Source organism: Carassius carassius, chromosome 45 (assembly GCF_963082965.1).
Source record: "Carassius carassius chromosome 45, fCarCar2.1, whole genome shotgun sequence".
Taxonomy (NCBI): Eukaryota; Metazoa; Chordata; class Actinopteri; order Cypriniformes; family Cyprinidae; genus Carassius; species Carassius carassius.
Window position 1 is genome coordinate 22,174,926 of NC_081799.1, and position 24,651 is coordinate 22,199,576.

General features: G+C 35.4%; 1 protein-coding gene across 1 annotated transcript; it reads left to right on the forward strand.

The window, feature by feature from the left end:
• The first annotated feature begins 11,083 nt into the window (after positions 1-11,083).
• LOC132127556 (nuclear receptor subfamily 2 group F member 1-B) lies at positions 11,084-15,835 on the forward strand. The gene is made up of 3 exons (XM_059539467.1): positions 11,084-11,915; positions 12,791-13,318; positions 14,876-15,835. Exons 1-3 carry the CDS (start codon positions 11,516-11,518, stop codon positions 15,148-15,150), a joined length of 1,203 nt encoding a protein of 400 aa, XP_059395450.1. The 5' UTR covers positions 11,084-11,515; the 3' UTR covers positions 15,151-15,835.
• Positions 15,836-24,651: the final 8,816 nt, after the last annotated feature.

Genomic DNA, 24,651 nt, shown 5'->3' on the forward strand with positions numbered 1-24,651 from the left:
TCTTCACAGACTCGTACATCGAAGTGTATTACTAATAAACTGGTGACTGCCTATGCCTACCTTTATACAGTCTATGATGCATTATGATAGGATGAAATAATATAGTGGTGAAAAAAACAAAAGTGAATAAGGTATCACAGTGAAACAAAAGAAAGTGGAAGGAAATAGTAAACAAACCGACTTGAAACCAAATGTACAATTGTTCATGCGCTGTTGATATCTAACACAGAAGTGAAACTATGCTTAGTTAAATCTGAATGTACTCGCATGAATGAAATCACTCATTAGACTTTATAAAAAACGATTTTTTTAGACTGATTTAGCAAGCTTTAAGAGCTAAGGTAATTTTTTTAAATGTTGATTATTTTTATAGATGGCTGTATTTAATTGGTGTTTTGTTAATCTCATCACTTAATTAGTTATCCCGTGGCTCTTCACTGACACCTACCTGATGAAGATGGTTACTGCATAATGCAACTTCTAAATAGCGCACTTCATTCATTTAAACTGATATCTACAGACAGAAAGCCAACTTTCGCTTCAGACTTTGACAGAACAGGCTAAATCTAATGTACTTTAATATTTCGCATAATGTACTGTACAAGTAGTACAATGTAAATTGTATTCTTTTGTAAGTTGCTTTTGTAAGTATGCAAAATGCATAAATGTAAATGTAAATTATATTGTAGGAAAAAAAAGAGAATACTACAAAACACTTCAGCTGAAAACAAAATAAGATTTTATTTTAGTATTATTTACATAGTATTATAGAATTTATTTATAAATACACAAAAAAATTAATCATGGGTCTTGTAATTTTCATAAAAAATAAGGTTATAATAAAATAAAATATAAAATAATGTGTGGATTTCATTTAAGAAATTGTGATTCAGTGTTGTATAGAAAATAATGAGTACTTTTTACTAAAAACAAGAGTTGTGTTTTCCTCATTTTTTAAGCAGTTTTGGTGTTTGAATTGGGGAACTGATTAAACTAAAACAATTAAGGAAAGAAGGCTGCCTATTTATTTTAAGAGAATTAGCTCAGTTTTGCAGTTGTATTTTAGAGGTGATTGTTAGTTCCCAGCATGCTTTGCATATGGCTGGATATGGAGAGTAAATTTTGAAATTAAATGCTACTTTATGTTTTTGAGTGAAGGGAAGCATCTATTAATGTTTAATGTTATGTTTGACATGTGTAAGAGTTTCTGTTACATTGAAGTTTCCATTGCACAGTGCAATCATTACCACTGTGCAGAAGAGTAGAGCTTGTGGTTATGAATACTACTCCTCTAAGGCATAAAGCATTGTTTAACTAGCAGTAGCTTTTCTAGTGCTAGTGCAGACCTTTCCAGCATTTCTCAAGTATTTTCCTACTTGAGCTTGTTGACTGTATACAGTCTTGTAAATGTGTAAAATAACAAAATACAAACAGACCTCTCTCAAAATCATACTTTTAAGAATAAACTTAAAATAAATGAGCACAATTCTTTTTTTATATTAAATTCATTGTGTCATAGATTAATTAATTTAGGAGATTTCACATGATTTATTTAACCCTCTGGCCCTCTTCGGTCATTTTTGATCGAAAATCTTTATATTTTGAAATTTAAAAAATCGTAGCTTCAACGGAATGAGATGACACTTGGTGACTTTTGTCATATTAGCAATATGAACACACAAAAAAATCATGTAAAAGATTTGGATGTTAAAGAGAAAAAAATAGCCATACTTACCTTCTTCGTGGTCAAAAATGACCGACATAGGAAATGAATGGGAAATACGTTAGTGAATCTTTGGTGGTACAAACTACAAATCAGCCACTGGTCAGGAAAAAGTGTGTAGCAATCAAGGGGTGACTCTCCAGAATATCAGGAGTGCAAAATAGACACCAATCAATAAATGGAAAAAATACAAAAGGGGCTCTCTCTCTCTCTCTCTCTCACACACACACACACACACAAACACACAGAAATGAACCGGTAAGACTGCAAGAGAGCATACTGTGAGAATATGTGAAATCAATAAATGAAAACAAAAAAACAAAAGGCTTGATTTCTCTCTATCTCTCTCTCTTACACACACACACAAATGAACTGGTAAGACTGCATCAAAATAAAAAAACAATTCAAGTTATTGAATTAAAATCAATAAATCATAAATCAAAAAACCCCAAAGAGATTCTCATTTTCTCTCTCTAACATTCAAGTACATTGAATAAAATATTATTTTTTATAATTACAAAATGTTTGTATAGTGTTTTGAATGATCACTTTTCATTCCTTATTTTGTTTTTCAATGATCAAATACTGAGTAACAAAAATGCTTTCTATGTGTTCCCTTTCTAACAAGATTTTAATGTTTGACTGTAATCATAATCTAAAACCTGATACTTATTTAACCAAAAATATCTAAACCTTGACAAAAAGTAATCTTTTAGAATGTCTAGATATAGATCTAAATGCAAAACCTAAAAAAAAAATGAAGAGATGAGGTCTAAAACACTATGTGAATCCAAAAGCCTCTGTATATGTCTATATAGGGTGCTATATAGAGGTTATGCAACATTACATAAGTTTTTACTTTTTTAATGCCTCCAGATTGCACAATTCTCACATCAAAAAATTTATTTTAAATGCTTTCACTCTATTTTAATGTGAACTATTGCATTTATTAAAAAATAGTAAATAATTAAAGAGATAAGAAAAATATATTCATTCTAATGGAGAAAATAGCTCATTAAAATTGTATAAATATTGCATAGTATCATAAAAATTCCCTAAAAATCATATATAATAATCAAAAAATATTATGGAACAAAAATATATTACATTGGTTTTCCTGAAGAAAACCGTGAAGAAGGTAAGTGTGACTCCCAAACGAAGAGGGTCAGAGGGATAAGTAGATTCCATTAAAAAATCAAGCCTTAAAAACTACTCAAAAATATTATATGTAATATAATCGCTGGGGTATATTTTTAGCAATAGCCAAAAAAAAAAAAAAAAAAACATTGTATGGGTCAAAATTATCGATTTTTCTTTTATGCCAAAAATCATTAGGATATTAAGTAAAGATCATGTTCCATTAAGATATTTTGTAAATTTCCTACCCTAAATATATCAAAACGTAATTTTTGATCAGTAATATGCCTTGCTAAGATTTCATTTGGACAATTTTAAAAGGTGATTTCTGCACCCTCAGATTCCAGATTTTCAAATAGTTGTATCTCTGGCTAATTTTGTCCGATCCTAATAAACCATACATCAATTGAAAGCTTGTTTATTCAGCTTATTTATTAAACTTAAGACTGGTTTTGTGGTCCAGGGTCACACACACGCACGCACACACACACACACACACACACACACACACACACACACACACACACACACACACATATATATATATATATATATATATATATATATATGTATGTATGTATGTATGCACCAAAGAATATTTTTGTAAGTTTTTTTATTAGTTTTGCATTACACAATGAACACAAAACAATAATAAAAGTATAATAAATAATAATACAATAATAGTCAATAAATAAATAACGAAAGAAAAGCACACTTTTAAGGCATACAGTTAGGGCATAAGCGGTTTCAGCCGAACATTAAACAAGCACTCAATAGTGGGCATGCAGCATACTAATTATTACATTGCTGGTGGGAGTCAACATTACACTTTGCCTAGAAATGGTCCAGAAAGGGTTACCATATACTGTAAAACTGATCAATACCCATAACTCCATACCAGACTCTTTCTATTTGCAATATTCCAGTAACATAAGTCAACCACGTCTTAAACTGAGGAACCATGTCCGATCTCCACACCCTTAGAATGACAATCATTCCATCAATAATGGCATTTTGTACAGAGACATTGTGGTCCTACAGAATATCCTTATAACGTGATTTCTGTATCAGGTGGAAAAACACAACCATACATGTTATACATACAATGACCAATTATATAATCTAAAATACACTTTTCTTTGAACATGAAAATTCCAATATAAAAGTCCATATTATTAGTTAAATACTCAACAGCAGATGGCAGCAAAGCTCTATTCAGACCCATGAACTTGATACTATTTAAAATTACCAACATAAATTTAAGCACACCTGTCACAGACTAAAAGTAATGATACATTTAAGTTATTCTCAACTATTGCATGGTCTCTGGAGGTGTAATATGGACAATACATATGTCATTTTCAAAGACAGTATTGTAATTCTCCCATATTTTACAGCACAAACTCCATCAATCAGATGCAAAAGGTAAAACATACATGCTTTTGCAAAGAAATCTGGAGCACAAAACCCCATTCGTTTACGAGAATAAAGACTCTGGAACAATTTTGTCAAGTAATTGATTCTGTTCAGATCAATTCTCATTGGATGACCATTATAACTCAAGACAAATACCCTTTCAGGCAAAGTCTTGTCACACTAAAACAATGGCCATGACTGAGATGATGGATCCATTTCTACCTTTCCCACTCTTCATTTTATGTAATTCACCAAATGATCTTATCAATTCCATCCTCCAGAGTGGGGACAGGTCTGCTCTCTCCGGGTCAGAGGTCACCATCAGAGTGCAAAGGTCAAATTTAGTATTTAAATTGAAGACCTTACGAAACGCTGATGGATACGGTTAGCTTTTATCATAATATCATTACACTGTTGGCTCTTAAATGATTGAAAGATATGTCTAAATTATAGTTTAAAATTAAAATGACAATTCTATTGAACTGAAGCATCCACACACACTTACTAATGTAGATGAATGAAGATTTTACAAATTTACAGCGCTTATACTTTTACCAATGTATTTTAAATCTATCACCAATTTATTGTAGAATTTATAACAATACATTTACTTGTTTTTTAGCAGTAGGTTCAATGCCTTGCCAAAACCGGTATAATGTGTGTGTGTGTGTGTGTGTGTGTGTGTGTGTTTAAGACCCATGATGTAATGTGAAGACTCAAGTCTTTCCCACACTTGGAGAGGGATCCCTGACAGCCTGGGAAACTAAAAGCTTCCATCTGTTCAACAGGTCAACAGAGGGTCCTGTGACCTTTGACACAGATTTGTCCCCCAGTAAACATGAAGGACCAAGCTGTTGACAGAGTGGTAAACGATACAGACCAGTTCTGTGTAATCTCATCTGAGTCAGACTCATCCGATATTCTGTTGACAGGTCATACATCTAATTTGTCAGCAAATAACTACAAATTATTTGGTAGTTACATAACATTTCTCCTCCATTAAATTGATTTATTAAACATTGTTTTTTAAACTACTTCACTATCAGGTTGGAATGTTCATGGCTTCACAATGCCCAACATTAACTTTTCACACTGTGCTTAACTGTGCTTTTCACACTGAAACAAATAGTTAACCCTGGGTTAATCTAAACCTGTGTTATCTTGAATCAATTCCTAAACCATGGGTTAGGAATTGTCAGTGCCATGGCTGGACGAACATTGCAGAACGTGACCTGTTTATATAACAGCTCTAGCATTGCACATCTTTGTATTACATAGAGTAGGATATATACTTTGTATTTTATAACATGTGAAAGTACCTTTACCCGGGGTTAAAAGTGGGGTTTAGAATGAGGATAAGCCCTTTCATTCCGGGAGGTAGAAGACATTTTTTTGCTCTTACATTTACAGAACGTAAAATCCATTCTGGATAAAACTTGATAATAGTCTAGAATATATAATTACCTATAATAATATCTTTATATAAACAGGTCTCGTGCTGCATTCATCCAATCAGTGATGCAGACACTGCAAATATGCAAATGAGAATGTTAAAGCTGCAGTCGGTAACTTTTGACGCTCTAGCGGTTAATAAACAGAACTGCTTGCGTGTTGCGGAAGTCGTGTTGTGGTGTACTCGCTTATTATATACATTTTGTATACTTTGAACACAAAAAAAGTTACGGACCGCAGCTCTGATTGGCTGTTTCTTACCGCTCCCGATAAAGAAACAACCAATCAGAGCTGCGGTCTGTAACTTTTTTTTGTGTTCAAAGTATACAAAATGTATATAATAAGTGAGTACACCATGAATCCATTTTCCAAACCGTGTTTTTAGCCTTTCCTGAATCACTAGGGTACACCTATAATAAGTGTTTATATTCGGACTATTTTAGATTGCTTCAGGGGTACCGCGGCGGAGTAACCCAGTACCTTTGTGATTCTTCATAGACATAAACAGAGAGAAGTAGCTCCGGCTACAATGTCCTTCCGCAAAACGCAAGCAGTTCTGTTTATTAACCGCTAGAGCGTCAAAAGTTACCGACTGAAGCTTTAACCCAGGTTTAGGAATGTACAGTGTGAATCACAAACGAGAAAACCCAGGATTAAATTTTAACCCCAGGTAAAGTATGAGCAGTGTGAGACGTGAAGCAATTAACCCAGGTCTAAATTTACCCAGGTTTAGAATAATAAGCAGTGTTGGGAAGGTTACTTTGGAAATGTAATAGGTTACAGATTACAAGTTACCCTGTTTAAAATGTAATAGTAGTGTAACTTTTTCAATTACTTTATTAAAGTAATGTAACTAATTACTTTTGAGTACTTTTTGATTACTTTCTAAATTTGTGAAAATTAAAGAATAATAAATAAAAGCATATACATCAACTTAAATACAGTTATCTAATAAGCATGTGACGTATTTTTTGTAATAAACTCCTGAAATATTGGTATTTTTTTGAAACTGCTGTCTCTGTATATGATGATAGTTTTCTCAAAATAAGTAAAATGCTCATTAAGTGACACAAAGCAGTTCTAGAAATTATGTTTATGTGCTCGTGTACTCCTATATTGAGATGGCAGAGGTTGAAAACACTGCGAGCTTCAGTAGGCCTATGTGTAGTAAATGAAACCATGTCTTTGCCATTAATTTACAGGAGGGGCGGACTGGGAAAAAAATTCAGACTGGGAAATCCAAACTCACACAAACAAATTCATGTACAAAACTATTTTTTTGTATGGACCTGACATAAAACAGGTTTAAATCTTTAATTTGGGGACATGCAAAATAATTAAAAGTTCTCTCCTGAACTGCACCTTCTCTTCAGTCTCTTTATTTTGCCCTGTTATCCATCTCTTTCATGACTTTAATACTCAAGATTGAACAAAACTATACTTTACAATACAATACTCTACAATACTACAATATCTTTATAGAAAAATCCTAATACTGTACACGAGTCATGTTTTTCCCTTACAAAAAATTAACCATGCTTTTATTAGCCTATATAAAAGTAAAATAACCTTGTTTTTTTTGCAAATGGATTTGTATTTATTTTTAAATAAATACATTTGTAAAATAATTGTACATTTTTGGTTATCACAGTTAAACAATAGTAGGCTAACCATTTTCTCTGGATTTATAGTTAAATATTAAAATGTTAATTTTCGTAAGGGTTGTGTTGTTGTTCAGTTGCTTTGACGCAATGTATTTTGTTTAAAGCGCTATATAAATAAAGGTGACATTGACATTGTTGTTGTCTGTCGTAGCTCCCCCTAAACCTATTAAAAAAATCTGTTTTTTTTTTCAGCTAAATTACTACTGTAACATTACAACAGATAATAATGATGTCCTTTATATAGTATTTTGAGTGATGACTGATGAGCAACGTGCTGCTGCTTGATTAAATAAATAAAAAAACAAAGACAAAAAAGCATCTTTACAGATGAAACTGACCTGAAACCCTGAACAGTAGTTCTGCTTCTATCTCTCTCTCTCTCTCTCCGAGTCTGATCCAAACCGTTTGGCGGAGGCGCGGAGAGCTCTCTCTCTCTCTCTCTCTCTCTCTCTCTCTCCCTCTCTCTCTCTCTCTCTCCCTCCATCTCTCTCTCTTTCTCTCCATCTCTCTCTCTCTCTCTCACTCTCTCGCATTGATTACTCTGAGTCTGATCCAAAACGTTTAGCGGAGGCGCTGAGAGCGCGCGAGTCATGACTAACACTTCATGATTTATTAGAGATTTAATTATCAAATGGCGGATTCGCAAATGATCGCTTTAGTACATTCGGCAGGCAATTATACAATAATGATAATAAATAGTGGGGCAAAATCGTCTGCCAGGCCACCGGGAATTGTCCCGTTTCTCCCGGTGTCCAGTCCGCGCCTGATTTCCACAGAAACGCAGAATGTGCAAGTCATATATTGCATTTTTGGGGCTTTATATTCACAGACACCAGTCGATGTCATGTTTTGATTCAAGTGTACTGACCTACTTTTGATTTAGTCATCCAAAATGTGGCATATTCCGTCCGCGTTAGGCATTTCGTTTTTATGAATGACTGTATTTCCGCATCCCGGAAATTATTAGGGCGGTATGTCTCAGAATAGTCAGTGCAATTTGGGAAAGAAATCAGTTAAATCTGTATGTGGATGTGTGTAAATATTCAAATGTAATCCCCTTTGTAATCGTAAAAAATTTCATAAGTAACTGTAATTTAATTACAAAATTATTGTAACTGTAATTAGTTACAGTTACTAAGAAAAAATGAGTAATTAAATTACGTAACGCCGTTACATGTAACTAGTTACTCCCCAACACTGATAATAAGGTATATGTCGAATCATCACATCTGCTTATCAGACGTGTTAACAGCAGTATGAATTTATAGGGATATCCTTAAAAAAAAAAAATCAATCTGTATATGTGATAGACATCAGTGATTCTCATCTTTGGTATCATCTTGACGAAAACAGTCCCATGATTAAAGCTGCTGGAATTTTGGCGCTCTAGCGCTTTAAAACCGAACTGCGTGCGTCTTGCGGAAGAACATTGTAGCCGGAGCTACTTCTCTCTGTTTATGTCTGTGACGAATCACTCAGGTACTGATCTACTCCGCAGCGGTACCTACCCGAACCAGTCTAAATAGTTCGAATATAAACGCTTATTATAGGTGTAACGTAGTAATTCAGGACAAGACAAAAAACACGGATTTGAAAAATGAATGTATGGTGTATTCGTTTAGTATATACATTTTGTACATTTTGAACACAATATGTTGCGGACTGCAGCTTTAACGAACCACATATAAAAGTCCTGAACCAAAAGCTGCACAGCCTGTTTTACAGAATAAAGAGGTTTGCTGAGCTTACCTATTACACATAACTATTTTCAAGCCCTTGACAGTGTTTAATGGTGGTGTGTTAAGGGCTGAACACTATGGAAACTTAATTCCTTTTAATGGCAGCCAAGGACTCTCATATGGAGACAATCAATATACTTATATACTGATCACGATTAAGAAGATAATAAATTATTTATTTTCCAATAATCATACTAAGTACTTGATACACACAGTCTTTGATTCAACACTAATCAATATTTCACAGGCTATCAGAAATAAATGAGTTACATCTTGGAATGTGACATACAGGTCAAGGGCTGTATAATGGAGGCCCTGAATTTCTTTATATCATCCAGGTGTGCTCTCACACCTGCAGATGTGCTGGAGTAAATTTAGTCGTTCAGAGATCCAGCTGCATGCATTTGGCTTCCAAATAGCTCAGTCCTTCCAGAGGTCACGAAGGTCGCACATGTGCATGTGAAATGCGATGACCTTTGACACCACCCACTGCCCCTGAGCCTCTGTGGCCCTTTTGTTACATAAAGTGCCAGCGCTGGTGTCGACTGCTGCGATTTACGCACCTGATATTTGCCTGGACTCACTGAACAGTGTATTATATTATTATATTATATTATATGTGATATTTATAGATATATAGTTATAGATATATAGATATGGCAGAATAAAGAAAAATTAAGATAATAATGTTTACAAATTCTAGCACATTGTTTTTGAAGTAGTGACCCTTCTTTTGACCTCTGACCCTGAGCTTTGTCCTTGTCTTTGCTCATTGTATCGCTTTGACCCTTTAACCTGCGGCTCCTACAACCTGTTCACAAACATGCCACCGATCACAAACATGCCACCGATCACGTGACTCTGCTCCATCCAGAGCCTTGAGGTTCACCAGCAACTCAAAGCAAAACGTTGACCCTTGAACTCACTGAATTATGCATGAGAAGAATAGTTGCTGCTGGAAATGCAATCACTATTATTAATAATATCTTTGGACTATAGCTGCTCTTGGTTGTTTATATTTAAAGCAAGACACTACAGGTGAATAGGATAACAATTTTACACTAATTGATCAATGTCCCTTTTTGATTAATTGGAGTAAATTAAGACTTAAAATGTTATGTTTAAATATGCAAATTGGACATGATCTAATTAAATATGCGCTAATTTGCATACATACATCAAAATTCTTGTTTAATTTTGTTTTCATATTGTTTTGCACAGAGGGGGTTTTGGATTTATCTTTTTATCACTCCATAAATAAGAAATATTCTCAGAAAGCAAATATAAACTTTTATCATATTATTATTATTTCAGCATATTATTATTAGTAATAAAATGTCATACAACTCCCTTTGTAAAATCCTTCAGAGTATATGGAAAATAAAAGCCTAAAATATCAAAATTGACTAGTTCCTGAAAATGTATATATATATATATATATATATATATATATATATATATATATATATATATATATATATATATATATATATATATATATATATATATATTTATAATACAATAAAACAATATATAATTTTATTTATAAATATATATACATTTTTCTATTCACACTAGGTGGCAGTCCTTCCATTTTTCTAAACTCGTGAGCATCAGATTAAATATTCTGTAGACTACTAATCAATTGTAAAAATAATAAATTATCTACACTGATTATTAGATTGTAGAATGAATTCAATACAGATAGTGGTGAGGATAAAAATCATAACCTACCTTTTGAATAGCTAAAACGTTATATCCTATACATGTCCAATATAAGAAAATATACAAACGCTTAAAAGCCTCAATGTTTGCTAAAAGTGACTTGAAGCACATAATTGCATCCAGCCGCCTTTGGAAGAATGTGAGCTAAATGGCCAATCAAACAGAGCTTCCGAGCTTAACGGAGCCGCCCACTTCTGTGCTTTAATACCTGATGGGGTCCATAATACAGACCATTCAATAGACCACCTCTGAAGCGCGAATAAGATCAAGTGAAGGTGTGGTCATTTGGATCAGCATCATGCCAAAGTTGAGTCCGTTCAGCTCTGTTCTCACGGATACTTAAATTAGAAGTCTTCCATTCATGCTCATGTCAGTCATGCCAACAGAAGGCTACGTTACGCCGCGTCTTTGCTCTCCTCGGATCTGATTCATTTGGGGTTTCCGATTGTCCCTTTTACGCACGAAGACACCTCCAGCACGGAGTTCCGGCGCGACTGTTTTATGTCCAATCTGGCTGTCTGATCTTGTTGGACACATATCTCCACTCTCACCGATGCGCTTTCCATATCACCTGGCTCTTCTGCATGGATAAAACACGACCGGCCTTCTTCATCTTGAATAATTCTGGAGAAGACGAGTAAAAGGTTCGCAGTCCAGCCATGGCCATGGTGGTGAGCGTGTGGAGAGATCCGCAGGAGGAACTGGCACCGGCGGGATCTCTGGATGATCAGAGCGGAACGGGGAGAGACCACCACCACCGCCTGAACGCAGCCGCGCACTCTCCAAACACCGGACTGCCTTCCGAGGAGGATAAAGGACAGAACTCGGCGCAGAACCAGCAGCACATTGAATGCGTGGTTTGCGGGGATAAATCCAGCGGGAAGCACTACGGACAGTTCACCTGTGAGGGATGCAAAAGCTTCTTCAAGCGGAGCGTTCGGCGGAACTTAACGTACACGTGCCGTGCCAACAGAAGCTGCCCGGTGGACCAGCACCACAGGAACCAGTGCCAGTACTGCCGCATGAAGAAATGCCTGAAAGTGGGCATGAGACGCGAAGGTGAGTGCGCAGTGCATTCTTCTTTTGTAGCCCACATAAAAAAATGTAAAAAAAAAAAATAAATAAATAAATAAAAAGAAAAATAAGTAGAAAGAAAAAAACAAAGATAAATTGGCTAAAATTAATAATACAAATAAAGAGATGTATTTTTTACATTCATATTACAAATGATTTTAAAACAACATTAATAAACTTGTAAATAGCCTGAATGCTGTACAGCTTGTATTTCAAGACCAAAAGCAATTTAATTAAAGGATTTTGCTTCTAAACATAAAAATCTCTTAAAAACATTTATTTTATTCACAATTATTCTACGTGTTATAATGTAACCTTATTTACAAAGCAACTTTTAAGCAGGTATATTAACTAAAGACCGCTTATTTAGTCAGCATTCAATTACTGGACAGGAAAAAGTTGCTTTATTGTAGAACAGATTTGACTTCATATTAATATATAATATGTAAAGTGTAAAATGCATCAAATATTAAGAGCATTACAGAGTGTAGTTCCTTACAATATATTGTATAGATAGATAGATAGATAGATAGATAGATAGATAGATAGATAGATAGATAGATAGATAGATAGATAGATAGATAGATAGATAGATAGATAGATAGATAGATAGATAGATAGATAGATAGATTATTCCCACGATTACAGTGCATATACACTTTCAGGAGAAAAAAGTATTTATTTTATAATAGCACCTATTGTAAATATAAATATATTTTGCATCGCCTGTGGCAGCTTTTGTTTCTTTTTTCTGAGAGTGTAGCCTACATAATCTTGCCTACATACTGAAAGTTTATTCAAGTTAACATTACATGTTATTTCTATGCACATTTCTTCTCCATCTAATTCTGTTTTGACAGCGGTTCAGCGAGGAAGAATGCCGCCGAATCAGCCGAACCCGAGCCATTACGGGCTGACCAACGGAGACCCGCTGAGTGGCCAATGCTACCTGTCCGGATACATATCCCTCCTGCTTCGGGCCGAGCCATATCCAGCCTCCAGATACGGACACCAGTGCATGCAGTCGGGGAACATCATGGGCATTGAGAACATCTGCGAGCTGGCGGCCCGTTTGCTCTTCAGTGCGGTGGAATGGGCGAGGAACATCCCTTTCTTTCCTGATCTCCAAATCACGGATCAGGTGTCTCTCCTCAGACTCACCTGGAGTGAACTTTTCGTGCTGAACGCCGCGCAGAGCTCCATGCCACTCCACGTGGCTCCTCTCCTCGCCGCCGCCGGACTTCACGCGTCTCCGATGTCCGCGGACCGAGTCGTGGCCTTCATGGATCATATCCGATTCTTCCAGGAGCAGGTGGAGAAACTGAAGGCCTTGCAGGTGGACTCCGCTGAATACAGCTGTGCCAAAGCAATAGTGCTGTTCACATCAGGTGGGCCCGAATTAAGTGCAAGTAAACTTATTGTACAGTTTAATGAGATTGTCTATAGAATAATCCTATTTGTTCCGCGAAGTTTGAATCAAATAATGGACCGTCAATCTGTCAAAAGTAGCCTACCATCTGCGCACAATCAGATTAAAGGCGTGGTTATTTAAAAATAATGTTAGTTCGATGATGTACAATTTTGAATAATAATATAAAAAAAAATGTTAAATCAGCATTAGGCTGCTCAGTAATAAAAGTTCAATTAGATCTTGTTTGACAAGTTAACTACACATAGGTTACCATATTATATATTTAAGTAGTCTAGCCTAAAATTAATGTTTTAAGTTTCAATTATAATTTTAAATGTTCCTTTTTTGGTTCTGACAATTAATTTGAAAAGCAGACCTATAAATATTTCATTTATAGTCCTTCAGAGTTGAACGTAGCTATAGCTTAGATGTGTGAGCTTTTATAATTTAAAACATTAAGAAAAGTGCTGCCTATAATGGAAATTCGCATGTCACACAATCCCATCCCGTTAAGGCTTGAATCGCGTCAACAACAAAAAAAAGGCAAAATCAAAAGGCCTTTTCAAACATATTTTTGAAAATAATTAAGCTGCGGGTTCACAACTTTTAAAAAACGTTTAAGCAACATTCAAATAACGTTGTTTCAAGTTTTAAGCAAAGCGCGCTAAATAGAACCACGTGTGAGTTATCAAAGTTCGATAACAAGTTTTAATAAGAGCGATAAACAGAAATTCGCTTAGTCGTGATGTTACTATGGCAACAGTAGACGCTTGACCGGAAAAACGCGGGCTTTTCGTTTCAGTTATAGGAATCATCAACAAAACAGATGCAGCCTTTTATAAATTTACAGACTACAAAATATTCAACAAAATTATAAAACTGGGCCACAAGACATAAAATTTACCGAATGCGTCAATAAAACACTACAGACAGAAATATACACCCTTGAAATGTCACAGGCCGATATCAAACTTTTCAAAACCCTCCAAAAAGAGTTTTATATAGCCTAAGTAGGCCTATACACAGACTAGTTAAAAATACCGAGTGTTTAACATCACAGTTATTTTGAGTTGTAATTAGCCTACTCTCTAAGAAGTTTCTAGCAACTTTCAAAATATAGCATATTCTATACAAATAATGCCGCATTCAGAGCTTCGTTCTTTTCGTTAATTCGTTGTATCCATGCGTAGCCGATTTAATAGTTTATAACGAGAGACATTTTGAAATGCTTTCTAGACATTAAGCAAATGCTTTCTAGAATGAAAACATATTTGACACTTAGCTAATTTAGGTTAAGTCAAGCTACTTTAAGACAATTAGATTCTCAAATTAATTAATCCTGTGTTTATCTAAGGAAATAAATGAATGCTAACGCTTTATCTTACACTAGGCTACTATTTCTGTTTTTCTGAACCATTTTAAATCCGTTTACCGTGCATACACTGAAGATTTAGCCTATATGTAAACGTGTGTGACAGAGATGTTATTTTTTTTGAATGATGTGTGTTTAATGGCTAGATTCATTTGTATGCAGATGCATGCGGTCTTTCAGACGTACCGCATATAGAAGGCCTTCAGGAGAAATCCCAGTGTGCTCTGGAGGAGTATGTGCGGATTCAGTACCCGAACCAGCCCACACGCTTCGGCAAGCTGCTGCTGAGGCTCCCCGCGCTCCGGATGGTGTCTTCCTCCGTCATAGAGCAGATTTTCTTCGTTCGACTGGTGGGTAAAACGCCCATTGAGACGCTCATCAGGGATATGCTGCTATCTGGGAGCAGTTTCAACTGGCCCTACATGTCCATTCAATGAGAGGAAGATGGAGATGGGGACATTTGGTGAGAATATACAGACAAACAGTCACGGGTGATGCAGAAACTCTCTCATTGTCGGTTCGTGAACATGTGGAGATATCTTTACTTTCTTTCTCCTGATCTTTTAACAGTCAGCCATGACATGTGCTATAAAAAGACTTTATAAAATAACTTTTGATTCACTTATTCAACAGTGTAATTGTCCATCTTAAATGCAAAACGTCTTAATTTAGTTTTTTTTTTTTGTTTTGAAGGAAGGAATATGCATTGATCCAAAATAACAGAAATAATTGGTGTTAGCCTACCTTAAAAACGTTCAGCAAAAATACAAAGTTTGTTTTAACTGAGAAGCGGAGACAATTGATTTAACAATTATTTATTTTGCTGTATTTATTTTACTGCTTGTCAACTTCATGTTTCGAAACAATCAACCACAGCACTTACGGTTTTCCGAGGCTCGACAATGAATATTATTGATGTATTTTCCAATATTTTTTCCCGGTATAAAATAATACAATTCAAACCGGTTTTTTTGGGGGGGGAGGGGGGGCTGCCAGGTTGGGCGAGGGGGACTGATGGATTTGCTGTAAGATGCAACATTTGATTAAACAATTTTCATTAATAATTTGGTGCGTAAATGTGCTTTTGTTTGTACTTTTGCCAATAAAGTTCATTTTCGTAAAGCTGCGGTCTCATCATGCTTGAAGCGCTTCTTATGTTTATTTCTGAAGAGATATTTTGTAGAAACTGATGCAAAGAGACTAAAACAATAGTCCCTTAAGGTAAGAGACCGTTTAAGTTTTACTATTTAGCTTTAAATATTTACATAAAATGTATTGTTTATTTAAATCACAGTTTAACACAAGCAAAGCAACACAATATGCAGTTTAGTTATGTTATAGCTGTGTTTATTCATTCATTTTATGCATTGATGCATTGATTAAAACTAAGTTATTAAGAATAAATATATAGCCTATAGCTACATTTATAAAACATAAAATAAGTTAGTGGAACGATACATTTGAAATATAAGTTCGCAGTGTCATGTCTTGTAAGCCTATAAATAAAATGCCACTTTTAAAATAGGAAGCCTAACTGGCGAGTTTTGACTGATCATTTGGGCTGTAAATGCGCATGTTTACCAGAAATATTGTAATATTATCTGATAGATACAGACAAAACAGTTCCCAGACCGATGATAACCTGGACAGGTGAGATGTGTTTTGTACAGATGTGTCAGCACTGTGATCTTATCACATCAGTCAGATCAGACTTCATAGAAGCCTGATTCATTTCGATTAGACTATAAAGTTGATGTCCTTTCTCGTGTGCTGTATTTTAATCTGTCATTCAATCGTTCATTTTCCAGAGAAAGGCAATAAAGAAATTCCTTTTTTATTTATGATAGTGTATGAATGTATAAAGTTTTATGTATAGCCTATAATAAATTATATCGGAGTACTGGGCTATATTTGCAATACTGAACAGTGGTTTTCAAGCACTTTCTTTCAAATTAACATTTCCAGACGTGAAAATGATAACCCTGAAGTCGAAAGGGTTTTTTTTTTTTTTTTTTTTTTTAAACAAAAGCCCTGGTTCATCAGCTAGCCTACAAAATACGTAAAATGTAGCCTATAATTAATAAATGGTTTTAGATAGAAATTCTTCCCCAAACCAAAAATAATTTTTCGTCACTTAATATGGACTTAATAAGGCTTCATTTATAATTTCTCGATTAAATTTAAAAGGATTTTTGCATTCTGACCTTTATGACCGCTCTAATTGTTAGGCACGTCTGTCATTCCAATGATTATATCGAGTATAGAAATACGCATGCGCGAAAAGCACCAATTTCAAGAAACTCGATTTATTTAGACTTTCAAATCCTTGTATTACTCGAATATAGCACAACTGTTTGGAATTTCTCATTGTACTTTCTGTAAAACATGCTACAAAATCAGTATTTTTAATCAAGTTGTGAGTTCAATCTTATTTAAAGCTTTTTATTTTACTGTTATCTCTGTGTGGATTTAACCTGGGAACAAAATTGTCTTCCGAATTGAGCCTGACAAACCTGACAAAACCTCTTTTTGGAGACAACTTTCTAAAAAACATCCTTTCAGTCAGTCTGTAAGTAAGGTTTCACATAGCTAAAAACAACAGAAGTCTATGGCATCTCTCCAGTTATACAGTGTGTTTTCATTGTGGAGTCTGACAGCCAGAGTGAACTCAGTGACCTCACACTTCTCTCATCATGTGCGGGTCTCCTCCTGAGCTGAGGTGTATCATGAACTCGTGGCATCTCAGATGAATTGCTGACACCGTGCCTGGGTTATCCATGACCCCAGTGGTGCCTGGGGACCCGTGAGGAGAACTGGAGCTCAGAATAAAGCGCAGGCTCGTCAACAGGGGGATTCCTGATGGCCATGAGGAGGGTCTTTGTCGGACGTTGGTATCATAGGATACGTGCTCGGATCAAGGGTACAGCTGTTAGAGGAAACTCTGTCCGAGTTGCTAGTGTGGGAATGCAAACATAGACACTTGTGGGGAAAATAGTGCTAAGAAAGCATTTTTATTATGCCTGGAAATATAGATAAAAAGTAACTGAAAGAAAGGTCAGGTGGGCACGTAAATATGGGCGGCCCTAATGAAGGCCTTCCTGTAATGCATTATAGTCTTACTGGTCTTAGTTGGATTATCAAGCTGTAAAGACGCTGCATACCCAGAAAGGACGATTACAGCACAATCTGGAGATGGGAGTGCTGTCTATCTGAATCAAGTTAACACAACATGTCACCTATAGGGTCTTGGATCCTTGGTAATGGACAATAGGCTTTCTGGAATGGAGGGGAATTCCAAATCCTGGTTTAAGACTTTAATGCAGTCTCTATTATATTCCTTGTCTCAGCTCAATTAGCTCACTTGCATCCAGGTACAATACTGTAAGTGGATTTGAACAACACAGCAAGTTGTCATCTATAATAATGGCTTTTAAATTCCAGCTCAATTCCAGAAGTTCTGTGTGAAGCAGCAAAACTGTTTTCAACATTGATGATAAGAAATGTTTCTTCAGCAGGTTTCTGAAGGATTAGTGATGTAGAAAATTCAGCTTTGAACCAAAGAAATAAATCAGGTTTTAAAATATATTCAGATAAAAAGCAGTCCTAATATTATTTCACATTATTACAGTTTTTACTGTATTTTTGATCAAATAAATGCAGGCTTGGTGAGCAAAAGAGATATCTTTATGAAAAATTAAAAAACCCTACAGACCCCAAATGTTCTGAATGGTGGCGTGAATATATACAATCGTTTATATTACATTTGAACTACAATTTAGTACATTTCCTGTCATTCCAGCTGAATGTCCTATGTGTTGTGGCTAATTCAACTTATATTCTTACAATCATCTTATTCTAAAATCCTGAACTTAACAAGCAAGCTTTGATCAACAAGGTTAATTTGTCTTTGTCTCTTAGACGATCAGAGATGGTACCTGCTCTTTTATTTCTCGCTGATGATCAGACATGGTCTGTTCTTCTCCCAGTCAATTACGTCCTGCTGGTGTAATTGCAGAGCACTTTACTGTCTGGCCCATTATCAGCCTTTGTTCCTCTGCAACCTGGCCTGAACCGTTTGATACAGGTTTTTAATTGTCCAAGCGGTCTATTCAAACATAATCAGTTTCACAAGAAGTTGCACACGTGAATATATACAGAACTGGGGCTAAGATTTTTGAAAGTTGTATACTAACAGAATATGTACAAACATGCATTTAAAACATGCATGGATAGTGTATGAATTCTAATTAAAATTGGGAAAATTAAAAAATAGCACCTTTTGAATTCTGCAACTTAAAAACAAAAAAATGAATATGTTTGTGTGTATTCAAGTCTTCTGAAGATATGGTACACATAAACATGAACAAGACTGCCACTGATTTCTATGTTGTATAGTATAATATAATATAATATAATTAATATAAACATATGCATATGCAAAAATAGTGTTCTGCATTTTAAAATGACAGTGACCAACGAGTCATTCTTAATATGCAGCACCTTCTAAAATCTTTAACTTAAAAATTAAAATGAATATTATTGGGTTTAAACTAAAGTGAACAAACTTTCAGAACTCACAAAATGTCAAATGTCACACTTCCTAAAGCTCCTTCTGTTGATTTGTCACTTCCTGGGAAATGATATCATAAAGGTTTTGTTAGTTATGTGATTTTACAACTAAACAGCTTAAAATCCAAATAAAAAAAATAAACATTATTCCCATATTTAACTCATGGAATTGATGTCATAAATGATGTCATAAAGGATTTTGTTAAATCATAAAGTGATTTAACAAAAGACTAAACATGTAAATTCCAGATAATTAATATTAACATTATTATAAATTCCCTTGTCATTTGTCATGTAACATAAAGCTTACATAATAGAATGCTGCGATTGTGTATGTAACCATCTGTGAATTATTCATTTGCCAAACGACTGTAATATTCTGCAGATCTCTGCCAGTTATGTAGAGAATTGGGGTGAGCGGATCCACAACAGCTTTGGCGCCTACGCTCTATTGCTACGAATCGGCAGTATTGCTCCACGTTCTCGTGGTTTGTTGGCATGTGGGTGATTTCATGCACAAGAAAAGCTGTCCACAAATTCCTCCAAGTAGAAAAATGCAGAGTTGCTGCCAGAGATAGATTACCAAAAATCACATCGTATTTTATGCAAATCTAACTCGACTAAATCAGATTTTAAAAGCCGTAACTATTTATGTTTTCTCAAGTAAAACAATTGCAAAATTGCACTATAAAAGCATCTTCCTATGTTTTAGCAAGTCATCGCTCACCACTGTTAATACTGTGTATTACTATTAAATACTGCACCCTGGTAATAAGTGTTGATAGAAAGCACTCTCTAAAGACTAGAGTAATCCTCCTACTGAAGTAAACATGGATTTCCCCGTAATGCCCACCGTATTGCACATGAACATCGTCCCTAATCCGCTCCAGACGGTCTGAGGATGACATGTGTTCCTATGGACCAATCATTCCAAGCACAAGAACAGTCACAGTGAATTAGCTTCTAATTAGGGTCTCCACAAACCATATAGAGTCTCTATGAACTACACTTCAGGTACATTTGGTCACTTTTGAAATCAATGGTAAACTGCTCAATTCAACTGAAGAGTCTACAAATGTATGTCACTTCAAAATCAGCGTGTTTTAAAAGATGGTGTAGAGTATATAATATTAAGGTAAGTGTGTTGTTGGGGTCATTGCAGGGTCATCATATCACCCCCCCCCCCCATCTAACGCAGTCTTGTGCGGTCTACAATTTTTTAGACAACAGCTTGTCGACAGCCCACTCATTAGTGTCTCAAACACACACACACACACACACACACACACACACATACGTGCACACATCCCCAAACATCAACTCCAACTGGCACCACCGAGAAGGGTGATGATAGTGTACTGTTCAAATTTGCTTTTGATTTAATTATGATTCTCAATCTAAGCTGCAATCTGTCCTCATTATCACTTCATATTTAATACGTTAGTATTACATTTTATTCCAACACATGACACATACACATTCAAATCCTTATAGCACCTCTTTTTTGACATTAATTAATTCCCGAAAAACAAAGATCATGAAGTTTTTGGCAAACTTTTATAATGGACATTTCACATTCACCTTTTCTGCTTCTCAGCACGGATATGTATTAATCCATTTTATGCTTTTTTGAAGTCGAATCTCTTTCTAATTAAGGAAGCACTGGCCTTCAGAAGACCTCATTCTGAAGTCATGTGCTATATTCTGTGCGGCTTGACTGCGAAATGCATTGGGAGTGATGCAGTTCTCTTTTTTCTCAGAAATAAAACTGTGTGGTAGCAGTGCAACCACCACAAAGTGTGAATTTATACCAATGCGAACACAAGTTGTAGAATGACAAGATTGAGGAGACATTTGGATTTTCAAGAGACAACATCCATGATGCATTAAAAAAACTTCAAAAAACTACTTCAAAAATTCACATTTAATTCAATGTGTTAATTTCTGTTTCTTTGTAATCAATTGTGAAATTTAGTAGTGATATCTAAGTGAAAATTGTTTCTATACCAAGAATCCAAGTCTTTTACAGGATATTGGTGTATTATGAAGTATTTATACTTTTGTAGTTATATTACACATTATATTATATGCAATTATTGCATAATCTAGGTGTAATGACATTTTATAATACATCAGATATTTTTCAGTGGTTTATTCAAATCAGTGTTTTGATTTCCTGGGTTCTTTAAAAGCCCAGAACATGATGGTTTACTACAGAATAAAGATCCTGCTGGGACTAACTGTAAATAGGCATCTCATGTAACAGCAACCTAATTTTTTTTTTGTGGTAAAATCTAAATGAACTATAGTCTAAATTAAGTGAAACGCACTGACAAATGGAACTACATTTGGGGTCACAATGATTCAATAAAGAGTTTTTCACCAATCTGACCGATACAGGCAATTTGTTGGTAGAACATTAAGATCTGTTGCTTGTCACAACATTCCTCGAATGCAAATGTCTGGAAGTCTGCACATGCTCTGTGCAGTCGAGCTAATTCTTTCACAGGGTGAGAATATTACGGAGTCTGCTCTCTGAATGAACCTGCGCTGTCTGTTCAGCCTCCAGGCTCTCTGAAATGGATTCTGTACGTCTGAAGCTGTCAGGCCACACGCTTGTCCTTGGGATAAAAAAGCAGGGGATTTTTTCCCTTTAAACCCACAGAGAGGTTATTATCAGAGCCTGTGCTGTTAATAGATCCGGCAGACACCTTCAGACTGATCCGCCTCATTTCCCGCTTGCTTTTTTGAAGCTTCAGAAATGAAATATAATGTGATTTGATATGCGTTCTGCTACATCGGTCATGCAGGTACACCACTGATGTAATTCCAAGAGGAATGTTTTATATGTTTTATACAAAGTCAACATTATTTACTGTGTAAATACACATTTTGGACTTACTGTGAACGATTCATCGGTGCACGTTGGAAACAAACGATGATGAGGCATTAAAGATATCCTAAGTGTGATTTGCTTTGTATGTGAGCAAGCTAAATGAACAGCGGTTCGTCTCTGTGTCGGAGCTGTCAGGGCTGAACTCCGTGTGCCAGTGTCTGTGGGAGAAGCAGCAGTTTTCATCACACCGAGGTGACGGCCCAGCCAGATCCATGGATCACTGCCAGAGGGTAACTTTGCCCTGGGCGATGCAAATGAAAGGCCCTCCAACAGATCACACATGAAGGAGACAATAAAGTCATGAGGTGCCACTGTGTGTGTGTGTGTGTGTGTGTGTGTTAATCCACAAAAGACTTTGCAACACAAAATTCTCAGCAATGTTGCATTTATTTGATGAAAAATGATTTCTGAAGGATCATGCGACACTGAAGACTGGAGTAATGGCTACTAAAAATTCAGCTTTGCATCACAGGAATAAAGTAAATTATTCAATTAAATAATTTTTTCTTTGACAAGCATCACTATAATTAATACCTCTTGGTTTGTTATTTTAAAAGTGTCTTCCCACATCTTTTGTGCTCAAATTGCATGACTTGTTGAGAAGGGCGCAGTTCCTAGTGTGGATGATAAACCAGGTGAAAAGTCTAGCAGCCACAGAAAAAAAATACAGCAACCACCCAGAACACACTATAAACCATTCACAACAACATCTTAGCAAAGACCACTGGCTGAAACATGTTGAGGCACAGAGCAATGTTCAGATAGTTCCATGGAGTCACAGTAGCGCTAGCGACATAACCTGCCATATTTCTGTTAAAAATGTGAACGATTTTAAAATTCAACATTTTTGCGCTCAAAAACAAGTGGGGACTATACTGCATTAGAAAGTGAAATTAAATCATATATCGTCATTCATGCACACATTCCATCATCATCTGAATACATTCTACCAGGTCTACACACACACACACACACACACACACAAGCGACTTTAAAATAATGTCCTGAAGGACCACCTGTTGTCCATTATTGTGAAATATTTCTGAGGCATGAATCATAAGGGTGAGTAATTAATCACGGGCTGTCAGAACGGAGCACAGGGGTCTCGTGGGAGGCTGAAGAGTCACATATGGGCAGATGGAGGTCAGAGTCACACCACACACGCCATCGACAGGTTAACATGAGAGAGAGCCATAGAGCCAGCAAGTGTGAAGACAAAAGTAAAAACAGATGAGATGAGGGGAGGTGATAAATATGGGAAATAATTTTCATTTTTACTAGTTTCTATGTATCTCTTTATCTATATACATCTTATATTATTGCATTACATTATAATATAAACTGTGTATGTAGATGTGTATATACTATATATACTGTATGTATCTATATATATATATATATATATATGAAGAGATCAAGATACAAAAGCCTGCCATTTGTAGGTTCATAGGAGCCTGATAAAAATTATCATTTTAGAAGTACATTTCAAATAGAACAAGAGGATTTTGCATCTGAACTCTTTATATATATGTGTATACACACACACACACACACACACACACACACACACACACACACTTATAGATGTATATATTAAATAATATTAATATTTTTTAAATGAACTAATATATGCATCCATCCATCTAAATCTGAACATTAATGGAAGATTTTAGCACCTTGAAATGATATTACAAGTCTTACACTAAGGTGAATGACTAAATTTGCGTGTAATTAAAAGTGTAGATTAATCATGAGATTTAACCATTAGAAAAGATTCTGTTCTGTAAGATATTATAATATTGTTACAAAAAAAACCCTCCAGGCAAACATTCTAGAAAAGTTCTGCACAATTTATGGTTATAAAAACAGAATGTTCCTGGAACTTTATAACTGATAAGAAAGGAAACCATATACTTTTGTTAAGAGAACATTTTGTGTTTGATGAGAAATGTTTTCGTTCAAACTGAGATCTATGACTTCTGTTTGCAGATTTTCGTTTTGTCACAAATCGGAGCACTCTGAGACACTGTTGAGATCTCTTTTGAAACTTGAGAGATTACAGGAGTCTCTTTCTCATGAGAAAAACATGAGAAGCAAGATATAATGACATTAAATGAATGAACTCCTGATTTGATCTTTTTCTTTATGAATTACTACAACAAAACAAAATTCAGCAAACAAGCACGAAACAACAGCCTGTGTACTGTTTCAATCCCAGATAAATCAGTTGAATTACACATTTAAAGGTTTTGACTAATGAAGCCAGCGTGATGATCCTTCACTCCTCAGTAAACTCGTGCACTGTCGCCCTCTGGCTCTCTGTCGGCTCTCAGTCAGAGATAATTACTGCAGGCTGTAGGATATAGCATGTCCCATTTTGATCTGTAGTACAAAAGATCTGAAGCCACTCTTATCTGTTCCTTCTCTCTGTAGACACTACCAGAGTATTTGAAGTGTGTTTAGAGCCACTTCA